Source organism: Heptranchias perlo, chromosome 10 (assembly GCF_035084215.1).
Source record: "Heptranchias perlo isolate sHepPer1 chromosome 10, sHepPer1.hap1, whole genome shotgun sequence".
Taxonomy (NCBI): domain Eukaryota; kingdom Metazoa; phylum Chordata; class Chondrichthyes; order Hexanchiformes; family Hexanchidae; genus Heptranchias; species Heptranchias perlo.
In genome coordinates, this window is record NC_090334.1 from 78,656,265 (window position 1) to 78,682,748 (window position 26,484).

The 26,484-nt window shown below is 44.1% G+C and overlaps 1 protein-coding gene across 1 annotated transcript in view; it reads right to left on the reverse strand.

Moving 5' to 3' along the window:
• ttc7b (tetratricopeptide repeat domain 7B) overlaps positions 1 to 26,484 on the reverse strand; it is a 336,403-nt gene that overhangs the window by 129,306 nt on the left and 180,613 nt on the right. Inside the window, exons 15-16 of the mRNA XM_067992068.1 lie at positions 26,253 to 26,413; positions 17,178 to 17,294 (exon numbers count right to left, since the gene is read on the reverse strand). Of these exons, the coding sequence (XP_067848169.1) occupies positions 17,178 to 17,294; positions 26,253 to 26,413 (278 nt within the window). The remainder of the gene's footprint in view (positions 1 to 17,177; positions 17,295 to 26,252; positions 26,414 to 26,484) is intronic.

The window sequence follows — 26,484 nt, forward strand, 5'->3', positions numbered from 1 at the left end:
CAGCCTAGATTCGTGGAAGGGTCAAGAACCAGAAGTCATAGACTTAAGGAGATTGGCAAAAGAACCAAAAGTGACAGGAGGAAAAGCTTTTTTACACAGCGAGTGGTTATGATCTGGAATGCACTGCCCGAGGGGGTGGTGGAGCCAGATTCAATCATGGCCTTCAAAAGGGAACTGGATAAGTACTTGAAAGGAAAACATTTGCAGGGCTACGGGGATAGGGTGGGGGAGTGAGGCTAGCTGAATTGCTCTTGCATTAGAGCTGGTGCGGACTCGATGAGCCGAATGGCCTCCTTCTGTGCTGTAACCTTTCTATAATTCTACGATTTTGTGCTCAAGTCTCTGGAGTGGGTCTTGAACCCTCAACAATGCACTAACTCCACTCGGCTGCACAGTTTGTCGGTCTTTCTGTTCAGTAAGCAAAAACAAAAAGAAATACCACAGTTACTGCATTCACTGCTGCTAATTCAATTTCATCAGAGTGATCGCTAAGTCTGTCCTCCACTTCCAAGTAATCAGGTGAGATCACCAATGTCGCACTGATTTCAGATTTTATTTTGTTACATTACATAGAATGTACAGCACAGAAACAGGCCATTCGGCCCAACAGGTCTATGCCAGTGTTTACGCTCCACAAGAGCCTCCTCCCTTCCTACGACCAGAAAAGTTTCTCCTGAATTCCTATTGGATTTATTAGTCACTATCATATAATTTTAGGCCCCTAGTTCTGGTCTCCCCCGCAAGTGGGAATATCTTCTCTACGTCTAATGTTAATTTTGTTGCGATTGAGGTTAATGCTGGGGAACGGAATGCTTTCGATTTCAGACATCCTAGGTCAGCATCAAGCACTCCCAGGTCAGGTACTGCATGCTTAGATGCCAAGTGATTCTCCCTCTACACTGCCCCAACAAGAAGAACACTGTGCTTTTGCATCAGAGTGATGTTTTTGCTTTTCTCACATAGGTTAAAGTGGCATTCGTAACCCCGGTGTCAATTTAGCGCTGAAGTAGGGGCAGCCCATGCCCAATAGGAACTTGATTGAGACTTTCTCAAACGCATTTCATGTAGGCCCGTACAAGCCTATCAACACCAAAAGAGCAAAGGGAGTGGTTGGAAGAATTTTTTTTTTACGTGGAGGGTTATAGGAGATGGAACGCCCGACCAGAAATAGCAATGGAAGCGGAATCCATAATAACTTATAATATGGAAATGAATAAATATTTGAAAAAGAAAAATTTCAATGGGCGAAGGAATGGGACTAAGTGGATAGCTGTTTGTGAGCTGGTGCTGGTACGATGAGCTTAAAGGCCTGTGATGTAAAATTCTTTGATTCAAAGTACACCTCAACAGCAATAATTCCAGACTGAGGAATCTGTCAACTGCATTCTTTATCTGTTTAACTCTAGCTTAGAAAGAAAGAACTTGCATTTATATGGCGCCTTCCATGACTTCAGGACGTCCCAAAGCGCTTTACAGTGGGTCCCCAATGCCATTGGTTCGCTGAACTTTGGATTGTTTGCACTAAGAAATGTGGCTGAGGGAAACCTGTGCATCTGCCATCATCTGCAATTGTCCAGTGTAAAACCTCCGCTAGACTCCTGGCTGGCTCAGAGAAACTAGTGTCTTTTGGCCAAGTGTGTTTTTTCTTTCCTTTCAGCTCATGGACTGTGACCCTGAAATAAGCACTACAGTAATAAATCTGTTCAAACATCAGGACAGATTTAGTACTGTATATGGATCATTAACAACTAACACCCAAAATCAAAACTTTTCACAAAAGGTTCTTAAAAAATTACATAAATAGTTTACTTGTGTTGATCCGTTTCCTTTTCCCTTCTATTCTCTCTTTAATTTTAATTTTCACTTCTGTGAAGTACTTTGGGATGTTTTATGATGTTAAAAGCGCAATATAAATGCATGGAGTTGTTTATTTTAATTTTCCTCTTCTTCCTGATCTCTATTCTAATCCATTTTTGTTGTTTATTTTAAACTTTAAAATGTTTATTTTATCTCTACTCTTCTGTCTCCCTGCTCCTAACATCTAATTTTCCTTGGCTGAAATCTACTTTTAAAGGGGCAATGTTCTAGCCAATGAAAAGCTTAAATTCGGAAGACTGAAATGGTTTTAAGAAAAATACTTCATTAATTTTAACATGGTGGGCAGGTGGTTTGGGTTAGGGTTAGGCAGGAAAGAGATCCAAGTCTGAATGATTGGTACTTTGTGGAGCAGATAGACTATTTGGTGCAACTTCTATATACTCTGGAAGAGAGAGAGAGAGACAGTGTTTGTTGCGTGAGAGAGCGAGAAAGACAGAAATAGATAAGAGATATGACAGGTGGTTGGAAGGTAAATTACTGAGAAGTCAGTCTTGGGGTTTACACAATTAGCAAACACAACTAAATCCATTCTCAGGAACACATGGCTTTGTAACGCACCTCAACCATCCCACTGTTTCATATATAAAAGGGGAATCTATTAGCAGGTGCTGATCAATTCTCAAAGCTGATGCTGAATCCCTGTCTGAGACAAAACTTCTTAATTTCCACAATTAATACGATCTCCCAAATAGCCCTATCACTCAAAACTTGGTGTTAATGCTATTAGCACCATACTCTATGGATATAACAAGCTGATGACAACTGAGCACCTGCAGATTTTCCACCATAGTCTTTACTTAAAGGAACTATAATTAAAAACAATTAAAGCTTTAGTGACTTGATTTTCAGACCCAGCTGAACAATCTGTGTTTAAAGAGCAGCGCTTTTTGAAGATAAGTTTGCCAGCCTCTCTTGCTGGGTCAACAACTTGCATTTAAACATAGTAAAATGTGCCAAGACACTTCATAGGAGCGTTATCAGACAAGAATTGACACCGAGCCATAGAAGGAGGTATTACGATAGGGAAGGAGAGAAAGGTGGAGAGGCAGGGGTTTAGGAAGAGAATTCCAGAGCTGAGGGCCTAGACAGCTGAAGGCACAGCTGCGAATGGTGGTGTGAAGGAAGGGGGGGGATGGACAACGGGTCAGAGTAGGAGGAACGCAGAGATCTCGGAGGGTTGTAGGGCTGGAGGAAGTTAGAGATAGGGAAGGGCAAGGCCGTGGAGGGATTTGAAACCAAGGATGAGAATGTTTAAATGGAGGTGTTCAGGAGCCAATGTAGATCAGTGAGCATAGGGTTGATGGGTGAACGGAACATGATGTGAGTTAGGATACGGGTAGCAAAGTTTGGATGAGTTTTAGTCAATGAAGAGTGGAAGATAGGTAGGGAATTGATTTGAAGGTAGGAGACAGGGAGTAGGGATAATGGGTATGTACTCAAATTGGAAGGATGTGACTAGTGGTGTCCCCGAGGGATATGTACTGGGGCCTCAGCTTTTCACTATATTTATAAATGACTTAGTTTAAGGAATAGAGAGCCGTATATCCAAGTTTACTGACGACACTAAGTTAGCTGGCACAGTAAATATTGTAGTTGGGAGCAGAAAGTTGCAAAGGGACATTGATAGATTAAGTGAGTGGGCAAAACTGTGGCAGATGAAGTTCAATGTGGGGAAGTGTGAGGTCATCCACTTTGGACCTAAGAAAGATAGATCAGAGTATTTTCTAAATGGTGAGACATTAGTAACTGTGGAGGAGCAGAGAGATTGAGCGGTCCAAGTACAGAAATCACTTTACTTTAGAGGACAGGTTCAAAAAATAATGAAAACGGCTAATGGAAAGTTGGCCTTTATCTCAAGGGGGCTGGAATACAAAAGGATGATAGCTATGTTGCAGCGATCTAAAGTGCTGCTTAGATCCCATTTAGAGTACTGCGTTCAGTTCTGGGCACCGCATCTTAGGAAGGATAAATTGGCCGTAGAGGGGGTGCAGTGCAGATTCACCAGAATTATACCGGGGCTAAAAGGGTTAAATTATAAGGTCAGGTTGCATAGACTAGGCCTATAATCCCTTGAGTATAGAAGATGAAGGGGTGATCAAATTAAGGTGTTTAAGATGATTAAAGGAGTTGATAGGATAGGTAGAGAGAAACTATTTCCTCTGGTGGGGGAGTCCAGAACAAGGGGGTATAACCTTAAATTTAGAGCTAGGTAGTTCAAGGTGATGTCAGGAAGCACTTCTTCACAAAAAGAGTAGTGGAAATCTGGAACACTCTCCCCAAAAAGCTGTTGAGGCTGCGGGTCAATTGAAAATATCGGAACCGAGATTGATAGACTTTTGTTAGGCAAGAGTATTAAAGGTTACGGAACCAAGGCGGGTAAATGGAGTTAAGATACAGATCAGCCATTATCTAATTGAATGGTAGAACAGGCTCGAGAGGCTGAATGGCCTCCTCATGTTCCTATGGGAGGCCGGCCAGGAGAACATTGGAATAGTCGAGTCTGGAGGTAACAAAAGCATGGATGAGATTTAGCAGCAGATGGACGGAGATGGGCGATATTATGGAGATGGAAGTAGGTGGCCTTGCTGATGGAGAGGACATGGGATCGGAAGCTCAACAGTCCATCACTACTGCACTGGAGCGTCAGCCTAGATTATGTGCTGTAGTCCTGGAGTGGGGCTTCAACCCTCAACCTTCTGACTCAAGAGGCAAGAGTGCTTCAACTGTGCCTTGTTGACAATGGAGAGAAAATTGGAAAGGACAAAAATAATGGGGTAGTATCTTTATGAAAAAGTGGTTAGTAAAGTGATTTTGTTGGGTGGGGGAGATGAAGCCAAGCCAAAATATCTGCGTTCTGTTTTTCTGAAGTATGAGGGGCCCATCAATGCAGCATGTGGTTACGAACAAAATTAGTTTCTCATGAAGGCAGTGTCCCTTTAAAAAATCTGTTTCATTGACCCGGTTCTTTATATTTTTTTGAGGCTACACTTTTACCCACTGATTCAGTTGGGGAGCTGCATTCAAAGTAAAATGCGAACACATTGGTAGATTTTATTTCCAATCTCCTTCAGTAACTGCCTGTAAAGGACGAAAAAAATGGCACAAGTTTAGGAGATAATGTGCACTCTTTGAATAACTGATTTTGTTTAAGGTAATGAGCCTTTCCATTAGGGTGTGACTGGCTCTCAGTTCCTGCACTGTAATGAGTTGCAAGTCTGTTCTTCCTCCGTCGACTGGCAGTGGATATGGTGCTAATGAACAGCCCTGTAAACTGGGGAATGGTTTGCCTTTTCCCTGTGTATTCCCATGATCGCATTGCCATTCACTTAAGGGAAAAAAAATTTCTTGTTAAAGTATCCCCGTCATATAGGATATGATTTACTTCACTTAAAGCTACAGTTGATGTAAAACTGAATGGAGGGGTGTTTAACCCTTTTGTGTGCAAACATTTTTAATTGGTACTTGCGGCTGTTTTCACTGAAGAGCGAGAATCAAAGGATACAAGAGGAGGTGGAGCGACGAGATAGGATAACTATAATAAGGATGCAGTACTGATTCAGCTGGTGGAACACAAGAGTGGAAAAGAGTCAGGACCCCGATGGTGTGTATCTAAGGGAAGTCAGAGAGGAGACAGCTGAGGCTCTGACACAATCTTTCAAACATCATTAGAAATAGAAGTTTTGCCAGAGAATGTACCATTGGATGATAACTGCTGAAAGAATTATCTTGCACACTAACAACAACTTGCATTTATATACCGCTTTTAACGTAATAAAACGTCCTAAGATGCTTCACGGGAGTGTTATCAAACAAAATTTGACACCGAGCCACATAAGGAGATATTAGGACAGGTAGGTTTTAAGGAGCGTCTTAAAGGAGGAGAGCGAGGTAAAGAGGCGGAGAGGTTTAGGGAGGGAATTCCAGAGCTTAGGCTGAAGGCTGAAGGCATGGCTGCCAATGGTGGAGCGATTAAAATCGGGGATGCGCAAGAGGCAAGAATCGGAGGAGCGTAGGGCTGCAGGAAGTTACAGAGATAAGAGGGGGGGGCGAGCACAGGAGTGATGGATGAACGGGACTTGGTGCGAGTTAGGGCAGAAGAATTTTGGATGAGCTCAAGTTTACGGAAGGTAGAAGATGGGAGGCCAGCTAGGAGACCATTGGAATAGTTGAATCTAGAAGTAACAAAGTGGGGTCGGAAGCTCATCTTACAGTCATATAAGTTGTGAATGGTCTGGTTCAGCCTCAGATAGTGGCCAGGGAGGGGGATGGTGTCGGTGGCTAGGGAACGGAATTTGCAGCAGGGACCAAAGATAATGGCTTCGGCCCAATATTTAGTTGGAGGAAATTTTTGCTCATCCAGTACTGGATGTCGGACAAGCAATGTGACAAATGAGAGACAGTGGAGGGGTCAAGAGAGGTGGTGGTGAGGTAGAGCTGGGTGTCGTCAGCTTGTAGGTGTACAAAGGATATTTCACAGCTTGTTATGCACTAGTTGAGTATATATATTTCAGAGACATTTAAAGTACACTACGGTTATAAACTTAGGTAAAAATTTCTGTTTTATATCAACAATAGGCTGAGTTAGGATTGTTGGAGCAAGGTATCTACTTTGACTAGATCCCAGCTGGTAAATGAATCGTTACCAAAGGTTGTTTTCAATATCTCCCCTTGTGGCTGAACAACAACTTGCATTTATATAGCACCTGTAACGTAGTAACATGTCTCAAGGTTCTTCACAGGAGCGTTATCGGGCAAAATTTGACACCAAGCCACATAAAGAGACATTAGGAGAGGTGACCAAAAGCTTGGTTAAAGAGGTAGGTTTTAAGGGGCTTCTTAAAGGGGGGGGGGGGGGGGGGGGGGGGAAGAGAGAGTTAGAGAGGCGGAGAGGTTTAGGGAGGGAATTCCAGAGTTTGGAGCAAGGCAGCTGAAGGCACGGCCGTCAATGGAGGAGCGATGAAAATCGGGGATGCTCAAGAGGCAAGAATTGGAGGAGCGCAGAGATCTCGGAGGGTTGTAGGGCTGGAGGAGGTTACAGAAATTGGGATGGGCGAGGCCTTGGGGGGATTTGAAAACAAGGATGCGAATTTTAAAATCGAGGCATTACCAAACCGGGAGCCAATGTAGACTCAGCTCAGGAGGTGTATACGCCACCAGGCTTGCTTCACCACGTGTACAAATGTTGGGTGAGGACAGGGTCATGCTCAGACATGATGCCCTCGTCCACAGTCAGATAGCTTGATAGGTAAACACACCACCCTGTTTGCTTCACCACGTCGGGTGAAGACAGGATCAGGCCTGACTTTCCACAATGAAACAGCCTGTTGACACTCGCGGTGAAGGCTCACAAACAAATAATGGGTGGGTGAGAGCAAGGTACTGGAGGACGACGAGTGTCCACAGAATTCTACTCCAGCAATGAGTTAACATCTGCAGGAGAGAAGAGAAGTAGAGAATAGCTGACAAATAAAAGATTTAAAATGACAGATTTAAAATGGTTAACCACACAATTGGAGTAGGTGGTAATGTTTGGCTGTGGCATAGAAATGCTACAGAATGGATGCCAGCAAACTCGTGTGTAAATGTGACCATGATCCCGAAAGAGTTTATCCATATCAATCACAGTTTAAGCCAACTGCATATCTTCCCTGAATAACAGTCAGTAAAGTCTTTATCCTCAGAGCTATTCTTTCCCTTTATAATAGTTTCCACATGGTTCCTTGCAAACTGGTTGTTTCTGGATTTACTGCTGGCAGAGGTTTTTACAATATTCGTTTTTATTTTTAGTACATGGATCTAGAAAATCTATCTACAGGCGTCTCTTGTCATCACCGGTTGCATCAATACACCAGGCACACAGATTAGAAGCTGGGACTTATTTCAGCCAGGTTCAAAAAATAGATTGCATTCACTGACTGCCGAAACCAGAGGTGTCTGACCTTTCCTTTCTTCGTGGGCCACTTTGGTTTGTATCCCAGGTACCATTTACATTATAGGCTAGATCTTAGGATAGCAGCCTAAGGGTGCTGCTCTCTCAAAGTTACTTAAGGCTGGTTTCTCTCTGCAATGCTGCTGAAAGGTACATGCATGCACAGACTGACCGTGGCCGTATGACCATTGTGCACGTGCAAAGTATTTACATCAACACCAACAACTCGCATTTACATAGTGCCTTTAACGTAGTAAACATCCCAAGGTGCGTATGACGTTACTGCCTTCCTATCTATGTAGCCTCTTCCAGCCCTACAACCCCCCGCTACCCACCACCCCGAGATCTCTGTGCTCCTCCAATTCTGGCCTCTTGTGCATCCCGATTTCTATCACCCCACCAATGGCGACCGTGCCTGCAGCTGCCTAGAGCCTAAGCTCTGGAATTCCCTCCCTAAACTTCTCAGCCTCTCTACCTCCTTTAAGTCGCTCCTTAAAACTTCCTTCTTTGATCAAACTTTTGGTCTTTATGTGGCTCAGTGTCAAATTTTGTCTGATAACGCTGCTGTGAAGCGCCTTGGGACGTTTTTACTACGTTAAAGGCACTATATAAATGCAAGTTATTGTTGCCACGGGAGAGCCCTAGTCAAACTGGTGATGGCCAGGACGGCACAATGAAAAATGGGTCTCCCTTGTTACCAGTATAAAAAGCGCAACAGGTTTACATCGATATAGTTGCCGGCTGCAGGAGATTCACGCTACAGGAGCTGGGGAGGGGGAGGGGGTGACGGGGACGGGTAATATAAAATCGGCTCAAATTTAAATCCACGTTCCCATTAGTTTGCATACATCACAAGGTACAGATCCTGGTGTACTGATTGAGGATTTATCCATCAAAGAGGCCATAACCCTTTTCAAACCTCCAGCTCCATATTATTCAAATAGGATACACCAGCGAACAAGAAATATAAGTTCAAGTGGAAATGAATTTTCCTGGCTTTGAGGGCTTGTGTGCCAGGACTTGGGGTTGCAGGTGGCCCATGGGCATGGTTTAGAAACCCTTGGCCTAAACTACTAAGGTTGCAGGGAGCTCTTTCTGAACCTCTCTGCCTTGCCACTTCTCTCTCCACCCTCAAAAGTAACCTCGAACTCTTTGATCGCAGCCTCGTCACCTCTCTTCTCCTAACTCCCGCTTACTATCCGATTCCCACAGTGACGCTCTGCTATGTTAAAACTTCTCTATAAGTGCACGTCGTCGTTGTGGGTGCAGAAGGCTGTAGGTATTAAAATTTGTAATCGCTAAGTTAACCTGTAATAAGATTGTAAACAATTTTACAACACCAAGTTATAGTCCAGCAATTTTATTTTAAATTCACAAGCTTTCGGAGACTTCCTCCTTCCTCAGGCAAATGTTTTGCCTGAGGAAGGAGGAAGTCTCCGAAAGCTTGTGAATTTAAAATAAAATTGCTGAAAAACATTTGCCTGAGGAAGGAGGAAGTCTCCGAAAGCTTGTGAATTTAAAATAAAATTGCTGGACTATAACTTGGTGTTGTAAAATTGTTTACAATTGTCAACCCCAGTCCATCACCGGCATCTCCACATCATGTAATAAGATTAGCGGGAACGGATTTGGCAGCCACATAGCACAGTACTCCACAGACTGCACAAGACTGATTTTATTAGTGTGATGAAATGAACACTGGGATGTGGGTATAAATTTCAGTTTAATAGCTGTCCAACTGATGTGTACCAGATAAAAAATGTAATATCGGAGGCCTGGTGGGAGTTGGTGCAGGCAGTGAATTCACGCATCCAATTTCACACACAGCAGGCTGCCGATCGGGATGTCAGGGGGTAACAATTGCAAAGGAAAACGTGTTCATGGGAGAAACAAGGAGCGAGTCATCACTGGGTATTCTTGTGCATCTCCTAGTTGCTCATGACTGGATTAATTCCTGGGATGAGAGGGTTGTCCTATGAAGAGAGGTTGAGTAGAATGAGCCGAAACTCTCTGGAGTTTAGAAGAATGAGAGGTGATCTCATTGAAACATATAAGATTATGAGGGGGCTTGATGGGGTAGATGCCGAGAGATTGCTTCCCCTGGCTATAGAGTCTAGAACGAGAGGGCATAATCACAGGATACGGGATCGGCCATTCAAGACTGAGATGAGGAGGAATTTCTTCACGCAGAGGGTTGTGAATCTTTGGAATTCTCTACCCCAGAGGGCTGTGGATGCTGAGTCATTGAATATATTCAAGGCTGAGATCGATAGATTTTTGGACTCTAGGGGAATCAAGGGATATGGGGATTGGGCGGGAAAGTGGAGTTGAGGTTGAAGATCAGCCATGATCTGATTGAATGGCGGAGCAGCCTCAAGGAGCCGTATGGCCCACTCCTGCTCCTATTTCTTATGTTCTTATGTGACAGCAACTAGGTAGCCCATTTAGGAATGAAATCAGGAAGCACTTTTCCACACAAAGGGTAGTGGAAATTTGGAACTCTCCCCAAAAGGCTGTGAATGCTGGGGGACAATTGACATTTTCAAGACTGAGATAGATACATTTTTGTTGGTTGGGGATCAAGGAATATGGAGCAACAGTAGGTAAATGGAGTTGAGGTACAGATCAATCATAATGTCAGTGAATGGCAGAACATGCTTGAATGGTTGAATGACCTACTCCTGTTCCTATATTTCTGTATAAAGCCCACGTTACACCTCTATCATTAAAAATTGTTACTATGCAATTAACCTTTTTAGCTGTTCCTTAGGAAAAATAATAAAAAGCATTAAAAAAAACTGCAAATGTTGAAGATCAGGATCAGAAACCCCAAAATGCTGGAACCATAAACAGCAGGTCAGTCAACATCTGCAGAGAGAACAGATGGATCAACATTTCAGGCTGGGACCTACTTGAGACAACCCGTCTGTTCTCTCCACAGCTGCCAACTAACCTGCGTGTGTTTCCAGCAGTTCCTGTTTTTGTTTCTACAGATCAAGTCTATAAATACGATTCTTTTTTTTGAAAAATTCATTCATGGGATGTGGGCGTCGCTGGCAAGGCCAGCACTTATTGCCCATCCATAATTGCCCTTGAGAAGGTGGTGGTGAGCTGTCTTCTTGAACCGCTGTAGTTCGTGCGGTGAAGGTTCTCCCACAGTGCTGTTAAGTAGGGAGTTCCAGGATTTTGACACAGCGACGATGAAGGAACGGTGATATATTTCCAAGTCAGGATGGTGTGTGACTTTGAGGGGAACGTGCAGGTGGTGTTGTTCCCATGTGCCTGCTGCCCTTGTTCTTCTAGGTGGCAGAGGTCGTGGGTTTGGGAAGTGCTGTCAAAGAAGCCTTGGCGAGTTGCTGCAGTGCATCTTGTAGATAGTACACACTGCAGCCACGGGGGTGCGCCGGTGGTGGAGGGAGTGAATGTTTATGGTGCTAATTAAGCGCGCTGCTTTGTCCTGGATGGTGTTGAGCTTCTTGAGTGTTGTTGGAGCTGCACTCATCCAGGCAAGTGGAGAGTATTCCATCACACTCCTAACTTGAGCCTTGTAAATGGTGGAAAGGCTTTGGAGAGTCAGGAGGTGAGTCACTCACCACAGAATACCCAGCCTCTGACCTGCTCTTGTAGCCACAATATTTATGTGGCTGGTCCATTAAGTTTCTGGTCAATGGTGACCCCCAGGATGTTGATGGTGGGGGATACGGCGATGGTAAAGCCATTAAATATCAAGGGGAGGTGGTTAGACTCTCTCTTGTTGGAGATGGTCATTGCCTGGCACTTATCTGGCGTGAATGTTACTTGCCACTTATCAGCCCAAGCCTGGATGTTGTCCAGGTCTTGCTGCAGGTGGGCACGGACTGCTTCATTATCTGAGGGGTTGCGAATGGAACTGAACACTGTGCAATCATCAGCGAACATCTCCACTTCTGAACTTATAATGGAGGGAAGGTCATTGATGAAGCAGCTGAAGATGGTTGGGCCTAGGACACTGCCCTGAGGAACTCCTGCAGCAATGTCCTGGGCTGAGATGATTGGCCTCCAACAACCACTACCATCTTCCTTTGTGCTAGATATGACTATAGCCAATGGACTTCAATTTTACTAGGGCTCCCTGATACCACACTCGGTCAAATGTTGCTTTGATGTAAAGAGGAGGTAAGAGAGGAGGGGGAGTTGCGTTCTTGATTAGGGAGAACATCACGGCAGTAGTGAGAGGGGATATATCCGAGGGTTCGCCCACTGAGTCTATATGGGTAGAACTGAAAAATAAGAAGGGAGAGATCACTTTGATAGGATTGTACTACAGACCCCCAAATAGTCAACGGGAAATTGAGGAGCAAATATGTAAGGAGATTACAGACAGCTGCAAGAAAAATAGGGTGGTAATAGTAGGGGACTTTAACTTTCCCAACATTGACTGGGACAGCCATAGCATTAGGGGCTTGGATGGAGAGAAATTTGTTGAGTGTATTCAGGAGGAATTTCTCATTCAGTATGTGGATGGCCCGACTAGAGAGGGGGCAAAACTTGACCTCCTCTTGGGAAATAAGGAAGGGCAGGTGACAGAAGTGTTGGTGAGGGATCACTTTGGGACAAGTGATCATAATTCCATTAGTTTTAAGATAGCTATGGAGAAGGATAGGTCTGGCCCAAAAGTTAAAATTCTAAATTGGGGAAAGGCCAATTTTGATGGTATTAGACAGGAACTTTCAGAAGTTGATTGGGAGAGTCTGTTGGCAGGCAAAGGGACGTCTGGTAAGTGGGAGGCTTTCAAAAGTGTGTTAACCAGGGTTCAGGGTAAGCACATTCCTTATAAAGTGAAGGGCAAGGCTGGTAGAAGTAGGGAACCTTGGATGACTCGGGAGATTGAGGCCCTAGTCAGAAAGAAGAAGGAGGCATATGACATGCATAGGCAGCTGGGATCAAGTGGATCCCTTGAAGAGTATAGAGATTGCCGGAGTAGAGTTAAGAGAGAAATCAGGAGGGCAAAAAGGGGACATGAGATTGCTTTGGCAGATCAGGCAAAGGTGAATCCAAAGAGCTTCTACAAATACATAAAGGGCAAAAGGGTAACTAGGGAGAGAGTAGGGCCTCTTAAGGATCAACAAGGTCATCTATGTGCGGAACCACAAGAGATGGGTGAGATCCTGAATGAATATTTCACATCGGTATTTACGGTTGAGAAAGGCATGGATGTTAGGGAACTTGGGGAAATAAATAGTGATGTCTTGAGGAGTGTACATATTACAGAGAGGGAGGTGCTGGAAGTCTTAACGCGCATCAAGGTAGATAAATCTCCGGGACCTGATGAAATGTATCCCAGGACGTTATGGGAGGTTAGGGAGGAAATTGCGGGTCCCCTAGCAGAGATATTTGAATCATCCACCGCTACAGGTGAGGTGCCTGAAGATTGGAGGGTAGCAAATGTTGTGCCTTTGTTTAAGAAGGGCGGCAGGGAAAAGCCTGGGAACTACAGACCAGTGAGCCTGACATCTGTAGTGGGTAAGTTGTTAGAGGGTATTCTGAGGGACAGGATCTACAGGCATTTGGAGAGGCAGGAACTAATTAGGAACAGTCAGCATGGTTTTGTGAGAGGAAAATCATGTCTCACGAATTTGATTGAGTTTTTTGAAGGGGTAACCAAGAAGATAGATGAGGGCTGTGCAGTAGACGTGGTCTACATGGACTTCAGCAAAGCATTTGACAAGGTACCGCATGGTAGGTTGTTACATAAGGTTAAATCTCATGGGATCCAAGGTGAGGTAGCCAATTGGATACAAAATTGGCTTGACGACAGAAGACAGAGGGTGGTTGTAGAGGGTTGTTTTTCAAACTGGATGCCTGTGTCCAGCGGTGTGCCTCAGGGATCGGTGCTGGGTCCGCTGTTATTTGTTATTTATATTAATGATTTGGATGAGAATTTAGGAGGCATGGTTAGTAAGTTTGCAGATGACACCAAGATTGGTGGCATTGTGGACAGTGAAGAAGGTTATCTGGGATTGCAACGGGATCTTGATCAATTGGGCCAGTGGGCCGATGAATGGCAGATGGAGTTTAATTTAGATAAATGTGAGGTGATGCATTTTGGTAGATCGAATCGGGCCAGGACCTACTCCGTTAATGGTAGGGCGTTGGGGAGAGTTATAGAACAAAGAGATCTAGGAGTACAGATTCATAGCTCCTTGAAAGTGGAGTCACAGGTGGATAGGGTGGTGAAGAAGGCATTCGGCATGCTTGGTTTCATTGGTCAGAACATTGAATGCAGGAGTTGGGATGTCTTGTTGAAGTTGTACAGGGCATTGGTGAGGCCACACTTGGAGTACTGTGTACAGTTCTGGTCACCCTATTATAGAAAGGATATTATTAAACTAGAAAGAGTGCAGAAAAGATTTACTAGGATGCTACCGGGACTTGATGGTTTGACTTACAGGGAGAGGTTAGACAGACTGGGACTTTTTTCCCTGGAGAGTAGGAGGTTAAGGGGTGATCTTATAGAAGTCTATAAAATAATGAGGGGCATAGATAAGGTCGATAGTCAAAATCTTTTCCCAAAGGTAGGGGAGTCTATAACGAGGGGGCATAGATTTAAGGTGAGAGGGGAGAGATACAAAAGGGTCCAGAGGGGCAATTTTTTCACTCAAAGGGTGGTGAGTGTCTGGAACGAGCTGCCAGAGGCAGTCGTAGAGGCGGGTACAATTTTGTCTTTTAAAAAGCATTTGGACAGTTACATGGGTAAGATGGGTATAGAGGGATATGGGCCAAGTGCAGGCAATTGGGACTAGCTTAGTGGTATAAACTGGGCGACATGGACATGTTGGGCCGAAGGGCCTGTTTCCATGTTGTAACTTCTATGATTCTATGATTCTAAAGGGCACTCACTCTCACCTCACCTCTGGAATTCAGCTCTTTTGTCCATGTTTGGACCAAGGCTGTAATGAAGTCTGGAGCCGAGTGGTCCTGGCAGAACCCAAACTGAGCATCAGTGAGCAGGTTATTGGTGAGTAAATGCCGCTTGATAGCACTGTCGACGACACCTTCCATCACTTTGCTGATGATTGAGAGTAGATTGATGGGGAGGTAATTGGCTGGATTGGATTTGTCCTGCATTTCTCCAGTCGCATTGTGTCAGTTCTGTTGAAGGGTGCCACATTAACCTGTCGATCTCTTTACAGATGCCGATCAACCTACTGGACAGTGCTGCACTGTCGGAGGTGCCGTGTTTCAGATGAGACATTAAACTGAAGCCCCCTCTGCCCTCTCAGATGGATGTAAAAAAACACGTGGCACTTGTTTGAAGTAGAGCAGGGGAGTTCTTCTCGGTGTCCTGGCCAATATTGATCCCTCAACCAACATCGTTAAACAGATTGAGGGGTAAAATTCAACTTCAGCGGGGTATAAAACTGATAGTAGCGGAACAGCCGCCCGTTATACAGCACACCCGATCTTCCTTACCATTGAAAATCGAGCAGGGTGTATAATGGACTGTCGGTCCACTACCACCCATTTTGTGCCCCCTTCGAAGTTGAATTTTACGCCCATTGTCTGGTCTTTATTTCATTGCAGTTTGTGGGCCTTGCTGTGTGCAAATTGCTGCTGCATTTCCCTACATCACAATGACTGCATTTCAAAAGTTATTAATGGCTGTGAAGCCCTTTGGGACATCTTGAGGTCATGAAAGCTGCTATATAAATGCAAGTTCTTTCTTTCACTGGTGTAAAAATTAGCTCTTTCTCTCACGCGCAGAATCACACAATGTTACAGCATAAAAACCTTTATAAAACACTGTTTTGGCCACAGCTGGAGTATTATGTCCAATTCTGGGCACTGTGTTAATTGCATCTATGTGACTTATATCAATTTGTGTTAATTGTATTCAGGTGGTGGGTATGAATTAGGCACTCTTTCATAGGAGGGTGTATAATGTTGGCCTCTGTGAATAAAGGCTTGGAAGCAACTGAATCATAGAAAGGTTACAGCATGGAAGGAGGCTATTCAGACCGCGCGAGAAAGTTTACTGGCAACGAGTTCAGTAACAAACATGAATAACAATACCCAGGATTGATTGGACTCCGGACTGGTGGCTACCCAGAAGCTAGCTACAAATCTTGTGTAGCTAGCTTCTGCCACTGCCTCCCGTATTGGGAGTCTGCCGTAGCTGACCATGTTGAAGGTAAACCTGGCAGGACTTTTCACACCCGTGAAAGAAAGAAAGAACTTACATTTATATAGCACCTTTCAGGACCTCAAGATGTCCCAAAGGGCTTCACAGTCATTAATAACTTTTGAAATGCAGTCATTGTTGTGATGTAGGGAAATGCAGCAGCCAATTTGCACACAGCAAGGTCCCACAAACTGCAAAGAGAAAGCAGGCTCTAGTATTCTATCCTTCAACACCTGGCTATCCAATTTATAACACACTGCACTTTAGGAAGGATGTGATCGCCTTAGAAAGGGTGCAGAAAGGATTTACTAGAATGGTTCCAGGGATGAGGGACTTCAGTTACGTGGATAGACTGGAGAAGCTGGGGTTGTTCTACTTAGAGCAGAGGAGATTTGATAGAAGTGTTTAAAATCATGAAGGGTTTAGATAAAGTAAATAAAGAGAAACTCTTCCCACTGGCAGAAGGGTCGAGAACCAGAGGAAACATATTTAAAGTGATTGGAAAAAGAACCAAAGGCGACATGAGGAAAAACTTTTTTACGCATCGAGTAGTTATGATCTGGAATGTGCTGCCTGGAAGGGTGGTGGAAGCAAATTCAATTGTGGCTTTCAAAAAGGAATTGGATAAATACTTGAAGGGAAAAAATTTGCAGGGCTACAGGAAAAGAGCGGGGGAATGGGACTAACTCGACTGCTCTTATAAACAGCAGGCATGGGCTCGATGGGCCGAATGGCCTCCTTTCGAGCTGTAACCACCATTCTAGGGTTCTAGGCCATTTGTCCTGTCAAGTCTCTCAGTGTTTGTCTCCACATATGCGTTTCCCATAGTAAAATTCCTCTTTTTTAAGCGACTATCTAATCGGGACGTCCTAAGGATGTGAAAGGCGCTATATAAAAGTGCACGTTCCTCCTTTCTTTCTCAACACTACGTAAGGGCAGCTCCAACAAAGGGCCTAGTGTGACAAACCAACCGTTACTCCTAGCCTTTGTATTTTGCATTCCAACCATCTTTCTAATTACGTGACTCCATTCTCCTTAATTCCACGTGCCAGCATATTTGTTGTAAATCTCTTATGCGGTACCTTATCAAATGCTTCTTTGCAAATAACACACAAATCATATTCATTGCATTTCCTTTATCTGTCCTCTGTTTTTTCTTATAAGAATTCTAGATTTAGAGTTTAGATTTAGGAGCCCCCACTCTCTTACCTGGGGTTTGTGAGTTTGTAGCATGACTTCCAGATCTGAAGCATATGCTTGCAGGTGAGCAGAGCATCGTCAGGACCCCTGCACACCGACTCCAGCTTTACTTTAGTGAACAGCAATCTGTGGGAAAAAGAATGCAGGGTTAATCCTGAGATATCACAGAATCACATAGCACAGGAGGCAGCCATTCGGCCCATTATGCTTGTGCCGACTCTTTGAAAGAGCTATCCGATCAACTCCCATGAAAGTACGTTACTCAAGACTGCTTAAGAGAGCAACTGACGCTGTTGAATCCAAGAAGGTTATCTCCAGCAGACCCAAATATGTGATAATGACGTGAATAAGTTCTGGAATTTCCTCCTTAAACCTCTTCACCTCTCTCCTCCTTTAAGACATTCCTTAAAACCTCTCTCTTTGACCAAGCTTTTGGTCACCTATCCTAATTTCTCTTTGTGGCTCGGTATCGAGTTTTGTCTCATAACGCTCCTGTGAACTGCCATGGGACGTTTTACCACGTTAAAGGCGCTATATAAATGCAAGTTGTTGTTGTTGTTGATGATGTAGGGGTGTTAAATTGTTAGGGGAGAGGAAGCTGAAGGAGGTCAGGGGCTCCAGGGTTTTGAAGTCCTGAGAAGACGGTGATTCTTGCTGGGGTATGCTTCTCAGGAGCAGGCCATTCCCCAATATCTCACCCAACTGGCCCCCTTCAAGCGCAAATCTAGATAGTGAGTGTTGCCATCAGGCCATCACAGCTGGGCCCACTCCTGTTCTCATCTAATACCAATACCAATGCACTTTCCAGCAGGGCTAACTGCACAGTCTTCTGGAGCGGGAATCCCAGCTGATTTTCCCTCTCCCTAACCCAGGCGCACTCAGTCAATTGCAGCATCCTTATCATCTGAGCTGAGATCAGTTAACTCAACATAGACCAGTGATAAAACTTTCTCATTATTGATAGTGATCAGCAGTGGGAACCCTTATTGAAGTATCCTCTCCTTAGCCCAAGGATACTGCAGCACCCCAACCACTGCCATAGTTGAGAGCAACCAACACAGAATAGGATGAAGCCTGGGGTTTTCTAGTTTATGAGATTGATTTAAATGGCTCCTTTAATGGAGAAAAAGTCCCTGGCAATTCAGAGAAATAATGTGGAACAGCGCAGTGCTGGTGAACGTCTGAAAATATATTCTGCAGCCAAACATGGGATTTCGGGCTGAGTACCACAGCACCATTTACCCACTAATCCATTAGGGGAGCTGTCTGTTCCATCCTTTGACTGCAGGGATGTGCTAGCACTACATAACCTATTACACTAAAGGTGCTGAATGAATGTTGGAATCAATCGTTCCAATATTCCATCCCTCAAGTCTCTATAATGCAGCAAACAAGACTGTTAAGTTACTGAAGTACATTCCAACAGGCTCACTGTTCCCTCGACAATCAAATGTGATGGGAGGCAGGAACTAATTATTTTGCCCCACTGCCTGGAACTAGCTCAAACCCGTGTCTCAAAACTAGGCCTTTTACTGAGGTCCCATCTGTCGGCCCTGGTGCCTGATAATGGCTCTCACAAACTAAACCAAATTGCAAGGTGATAAGCCAGTGTCCAATATTCCATTAAGACAACTCTCCCGCTGTGCTACTTCACTTAAAGCCCCAGTATCCAAAACTAGGGGCCACAAATATAAGATAGTTGCTAATAAATCCAATAGGGAATTCAGGAGAAACTTCTTTACCCAGAGAGTGGTGAGAATGTGGAACTCGCTACCACAAAGAGTAGTTGAGGCGAATAGCATCGATGCATTTAAGGGGAAGCTAGATAAGTACATGAGGCAGAAAGGAATAGAACGATATGCTGATAGACTGAGATAAAGTAGGGAGGGAGGAGGCTCGTGTGGAGCATAAACACCATAGACCTGTTGATCCGAATAGCTGTAAATTCTATGTAATATGTAAATAAAATCAGCAACTCCTCTGAATAATATACTTTCAAATGGAGAAGAAATGGATTATTGATTCCTATAAAGAGTCAGTACTTTTGTCGGGGGGGCGGGGGGTGGGAGGGGCAGAAGAGAGAAAATTGGAAGGAAAAATAATAACAGGTGTACACATAACTAAGACTATCTTCAAGCATCCCAACAGGTTAGGAACAGGAGTAGGCCATTCAGCCCCTTGAGCCTGTTCCGCCGTTCAATTAGATCATGGCTGATCTGTATCTTAACTCCATCTACCCGTCTTGGTTCTGTAACTTTAATACCTTTACTTAACAAAAATCTATCAACTTCAGTTTTGAAATTTTCAATTGACCCCCAGCCTCAACAGCTTTTTGGTTAAAGTTAAGTAATGTTGAGCCTGTGGCAAGCCAAAATAATTCGAGCAATGTCAAGTTTATCAGCTACAGGTAATTCACACTGTATTACCTCAGTGTACCTGATAGTTATTGTACAAAATGTTTGTACATGGCAAAGTAATGCAGACAGGTGGCAAATCATAATGCAGCAAAACCTATAGAACTTTATTCAACATGTCGAAGAAATTACTACAGCCAAACCATCAGCAGAATTTTATTTCAGGTCTAACAAGACTGCAGGCCATAGCATGACTGTAACTGCGAAATATCCAAAGCAGAACACTGCTCAACATATGGGGCTGCATGACATTTCATCGCCAACAGTGTGCCTTCCAAGCATAATATTAAACATTACAGTATTAGGTATTAAATTAACATGCACAGGCTTCTCAAATAGCCCCATGGCTTCCCTGTATGCTTTCCAGCTCGATGACAGCTGTTACTTGTGTCCCTTCTGCTAACCCGCATCAAAATATCAGCATTCATTGTTTCATGGATCTGGTGTGAAGCAGTCACTTCACCGGCTTCCTCCATCTCAGGTAACAAGCACTGTCCAAGTGAACTCATAAAAGAAAGAAAGATAGAAAGAACTTGCATTTAGTCAGACCGATGGCCGGGAAGCAGATCAATCAGAAGCGCTGGGATATGTTCAGTTCTCTGCGGCACCAGATCCTAGGGTCAGACAGCTCGCCGACTATTGTTAATTAAACACCGTGGTGAAGTCATCTCGAGGGAGATGTTTACTTCTCATCAAGTAAAGTTAAAAAATTACGGTCCACCGGTTAAAAATCACTGGTCGGTAGAAAGAACGAACTTGCATTTATACACCACCCTTCATGACGTCCCAACATGCTTTACAGCCAACGAAATCCTTTTGAAGTGTAGTCACTGATGTAATGTAGGAAACATGGCAGCCAATTGGCATGCAACAAGGTCCCACAAATAGCAATATGATAATGACCAGATAATCTGTTTTTTAGGTGTTGGTTGAGGGATAAATATTGGCCAGGACGTCAGGGAGAACTCCCCTGCCTGCTCTTCTTCGAATAGTGTCATGGGATCTTTTACGTCCACCTGAGAGGGCAGACAGGGCCTCGGTTTAGCTTCTCATCCAAACGATGGCACCTCCGACAGTGCAGCACTCCCTCAGTACATCACTGGGATTGTCAGCCTGGATGTTATGCTCAAGTCTCTGGAGTGGGACTCGAACACACAACCTTCTGACTCAGAGGCAAGAGTGCTACCACTGAGCCAAGGCTGACACCTTGAATTAAAACATTTAGGATTTCAAGAAATTTAAAACTGGCACGATTACAGAAATATTAGCTGTGGGACTCGGGCACTAAATATAATGAAGATTTGACTCGGGCGGCAAATCCACTGCATGGCATTGGTACCAAGTCATACAGACAACGAAGCTCCCAGGTACATTTGAGTCTCTTGCTGAGTTATCTAATCTCAGCTAGGGTAACACTGGCACTTCAAAGGGCGCCTGGAATGGGTAGGGAGAAAAAAAATAATCAGCCAAAGCTCCTAAATCCGATTGCGATCCAGTGACCCCATTGGAAAATTGCAAACGTTGAGTGATGAAAAGATCGAGATCCCCACGATGACGCTCCTCAAGGTTAAACAATCTGCCAATATTCGCCGACATGCAAAAAGATTGGGCAAGATACTGGGGGGGAGCTCCTACCCAGTGGAACTGTACACCAGTACTTATGGGACAAAATCAAAGAATGGGGGAGGTGGACTGAAAAATACAAATACAGGCAGATGCCTCAGTCAGAAAGTTTAAACATACATTTAGTGCAGTGGCAGGCTCAGCCTTACATTCAATACTGCTCTTGCAATGACAAATTAATTGTGGAGGTGCTGTAGTATTTTAAGTAACTATAATTACAAGAAAAAAAAACTTGAATTGGGGAAAAAAAAGTCTTTGTGATTAGCTGACAATTCCTGCTGTTTTATTCCCGCACCCACCCACAATTTTCTCCCCTCCATGACTTCACCCAAGTGGCCATTCTTTACGGGAGGCTAGGCATTGGGGTGTCACCGGGCAATTTGACCATGAGGCATTATAGGAGAGGCCGATTCTGTCCTCGTGAGCGCATTTTCCAGGAGGGGTTACTGAATGCTGATCAAAAGCCAGAACAGTGGCCGACATCCACCACCCCCCATCCCCAGCCCCGGCCTAACCCATGAGTTCTCGGACCTTTACCACCACTATGGTTGAGGCCGGATAACTCTGCACAGATCACTGACCTGACCTGGAAACTTCCAAAGTAGCTACAAAGAAGTTAGTGCAATACAACAACATACTTTTATATAGCGCCTTTAACATAGGAAAATGTCTCTGGAGCTTCACAGAAGCATTATCAGGTAAAAATTGACACCGAACCAAAGAAGGATATATTAGGAGGAGTGACTAAACTCTTGGTCAGAGTTAAATTATAAAGAGGGTCTTAAAGGAGGAGAGAGAGGTGGATAGTGAAAGATAGCAAAGTTTGTAATAAACTGTTCCATGCTACTTCTTAAAATGGAAGGATGACAGCTGCGGGACCTCTCAGAGGGTAAAGTTATACTCTAGTACTTGACATCCTTTCACTCATATCTCTTAGCTCTCCTGTTTTAATCAGACGTCTCAACATAACATAGAATATACAGCACAGAAACAGGCCATTCGGCCCAACAGGTCTATGCCGGTGTTTATTCTCCATACCAGCCTCCTACTTCATCTAACCCTATCAGCATATTCTTCTATTCCTTCCTCCCACGTGTTTATCTAGCTTCCCCTTAAATGCATCTATGCTAGTTGCCTCAACTACTCCTTGCGGTAGCAAGTTCCACATTCTAACCAGTCTTTGGGCAAAGAAGTTTCTCCTGAATTCCTTATTACATTTATTAGTGACTATCTTACACTTATGGCCCCTAATTCTGCTCTCCCCCACAAGTGGAAACATCTTCTCTACGTCTACCCTATCAAACCCATTCATAATCTTGAACACTTCTATCAGGTCACCCCTCAGTCTTCTCTTTTCTAGAGAAAAGAGCCCTAACCTGCTCAATCTTAGAATCATAGAAGAATCATAGAAAATTTACAGCACAGAAGGAGGCCATTCAGCCCATCGTGTCCACGCCGGCCAAAAATGAGCCACCCAGCCTAATCCCACTTTCTAGCACTTGGTCCGTAGCCTTGTAGGTCACGGCACTTCAGCTGCACATCCAGGTACTTTTTAAATGAGTTGAGGGTTTCTGCCTCTACCATCCTTTCAGGCAGTGAGTTCCAGACCCCTACCACCCTCTGGGTGAAAACATTTTTCCTCAGCTCCCCTCTAAACCTTCTACCAATCACTTTAAATCTATGCCCCCTGGTTATTGACCTCTCTGCTAAGGGAAATAGGTCCTTTCTATCCACGCTATCTAAGCCCCTCATAATTTTGTACCCCTCAGCCTCCTCTCTCCAATAGAGAACATCCCCAGCCTATCCAATCTTTCTTCATAGCTAAAATTCTCCAGATCTGGCAACATCCTCATAAATCTCCTCTGTACCCTCTCTAGTGCAATTACATCCTTCCTGTAATGTGGTGACCAGAACTGTACACAGTATTCAAGCTGTGGCCTAACTAGTGTTTTATACAGTTCCAGCATAACCTTCCTGCTCTTATATTCTATGCCTCGGCTAATAAAGGAAAGTATTCCATATGCCTTCTTAACCACCTTATCTACCTGTCCTGCTACCTTCAGGGATCTGTGGGCATACACTCAAAGGTCCCTCTCTTCTTCTACACCTCTCAGTATCCTCCCATTTATTGTGTACTCCTTTGCCCTCCCCAAATGCATTACCTCACACTTCTCCGGATTGAATTCTATTTGCCACTTTTCTGCCCACCTGACCAGTCCATTGATACCTTCCTGCTGTCCACAACTTTCCTCCTCATTATCAACCACATGGCCAATTTTTGTATCATCTGCAAACTTCTTAATCATGCCCCCTACATTTATGTCCAAATCATTACTATATAATCGCAAAAAGCAAGGGATCTAGTACTGAGGCCTGTGGAACCCCCCTGGAAACAGCCTTCCAGTCACAAAAACAACCGTCAACCATTACCCTTTGCTTCTTGCCACTGAGCCAATTTTGGATCCAACTTGCCACTCTCCCTTGGGTCCCATGGGCTTGTACTTTTTTGACCAGTCTGCGATGTGGGACCTTGTCAAAAGCCTTGCTAAAATCCATGTAGACTACATCAAATGCACTACCTTCATCGATCCTCCTTGATACCTCCTCAAAAAATTCTATCAAGTTAGTCAGACAAGATCTTCCTTTAACAAATCCATGCTGACTGTCCTTGATTACTCCGTGTCTTTCTTAGTGATGGTTTATCCTGTCCCTCAGAATTGATTCCAATAATCTGTCCATCATCAAGGTTAGACTGACTGGCCTATAATTACTCAGTCTATCCCTCGCTCCCTTTTTAAACAATGGTACAACGTTAGCAGTCCTCCAATCCTCTGGCACCACGCCTGTATCCAGTGAGGATTGGAAAATGATGGTCAGAGCCTCCGCTATTTCCTCCCTTGCTTCTTTTAACAGCCTGGGGTAGGATTGGAAAATGATGGTCAGAGCCTCCGCTATTTCCTCCCTTGCTTCTTTTAACAGCCTGGGATACATTTCATCCGGCCTTGGTGATTTATCTATTTTCCAAGATGCTAATCCCCTTAATACTTCCTCTCTCACTAAACTTATCCCATCCAATATTTCACACTCCTCCTTAACTACAATGTCTGCATCGTCCCTCTCTTTTATGAAGACAGACGCAAAGTATTCATTAAGAACGATACCAACATCTTCAACCTTCACACATAGGCTATCTTTTTGGTCTCTAATAGGCCCTACTCCTTCCTTAGTTATCCTCTTATCCTGATAGGTATAACCTCTCAGTTTTGGTTTCATCCTAGTAAATCTTTTTTGTACCTTCTCCACTGCCTACATATCTTTTTTATAATATGGAAACCAAAACTGTTAACTGTACTCCAAGTGTGGTCTAAACAAGTTTATATAACTTCTCTGCTTTTCAATTCTATCCCTCTAGAAATGAACCCCAGTGCTTGGTTTGCTTTTTTATCGCCTTATTAACCTGCATCGCTACTTTTAGTGATTTGTCTATCTGTATCCCCAGATCCCTCTGCCCCATTTAGACTTCTTATTTTCCAAGCAGTATGTGGCCCCTTTATTCTTCCTACCAAAATGTAATACCTCACACTTATCTATATTGAAATTCATTTGCCAATTACACACCCATTCTGCAAGTTTATTAATGTCTTCCTGTACTTTGTCACAGTCCTCTTCAGTATTAACTATACCCCCCAATTTGGTGACAACTGCAAATTTTGAAATTGTACTTCTGATTCCTGAGTCAAAATCGTTTATGTAAATGGTGAACTGTAGTGGTCCCAGCATCGATCCTTGTGGTACACTATTTCCCACCTTTTACCAGTCTCGACATTGAACACCACTTGAGAAAACCAGCATGAGTGCACACGACTCCCAAGCGGACAAAAACTGGCTGATTTGCAGCTTCCAATGGACAACTGCACTCTTGCCCCAAATGCTGACTCAAATTCCACCCTTTTCGCACTCAGCAATTTAAAGGGAACGGTCTCATATGATGAGATACTGTCACAATCCTCCATCACAAAGTTTGGCTCATCTTAGTCAAACGATGGTTAACATATGGCAACTGCATGAACAGCAAAGCTGGGCAGTGGCAATGGAAATTAAAAATAAGGCACGAATGGAAAATCCTGGCTAAAGTAATGGCAACTCCCCACTTCGGAGTGGCTCTGCAATGTGTGTCGGAATTGGATTGTGTCTTCTCACTTTCGGGTTGCACACTTTCCCCGAAGTCAGGGGATGGTCCATACAGGCCTGCCTGCAGTCAGAGCAGAATAGTACCATGTGGAGTCTACTGTCACCCCCGTGTGTGTTTGGTCTCTTAGAAATTCACCTCAGCAGCTGGGTCTGGGTAAATGTAGAAACATGAATGTCACCTCATTTATATTAGGTGTCAGCCATGGCTCGGTGGTAGCACTCTCGACTCTAAGTCAGAAGGTTGTGGGTTCAATTTCCACTCCAGAGACTCCAGTGCAGTACTGTGGGAGTGCTGTACTGTCGGAGGTGCTGTCTTTCAGATGAGACGTTAAACCGAGGTCCCGTCTGCCCTTTCAGGTGGACATAAAAGATTCCATGGCACTATTTTCAAGAAGAGCAGGGGAGTTCTCCCCGGTGTCCTGGCCAATATTTATCCCCTAACTACATCACTAAAACAGATTATCTGGTCGTTATCACATTGCTGTTTGTGGGACCTTGCTGTGCGCAAATTGGCTGTCACTTTTCAACAGTGACTACACTTCAAAAGTAACCCACTGGCTGTAAAGCGCTTTGGGATGTCTTGTGGTCGTGAAAGGTGCTATATAAATGCAAGTCCTTTCTTTCTTTAGAATGATAAATTTGCAAATGCAACTTCACAGTAAGTGTGGAGACATCATTTGGTATGTGGCAGTGACGCCGGCAGGCTTCAACTTTAGGGGAATCAGGTGGATCGATATCCCACAATATAAACAGGAATTAAAACACGGGATGCTCTTCAGTGCAGTGACTGTAGTGTTGCAGTAAAGCTTATTAATTCCCCGCTAGTGTTTAGAAACAGAAAGGGTTAGGCACTCACATGAAGTGTTCAGGGTATTCGCTCAGTGCCATGTCGATAATATTTACAGCATCGTGATAGTGCTTCTGAGCCGAAAGCAGCAACGCCAGTAGGTGCAGAGAGTTCACGTCGTCTCCCTGCAGCTGCAAAGCTTGTCGGACGTAACCCAGCGCTTCTGGGATCTGCAAGTAACAAATCGGCGTCACACACAATAACACGGCAACAAGCCTGGAGTGCAATGAAATCCTCCGAA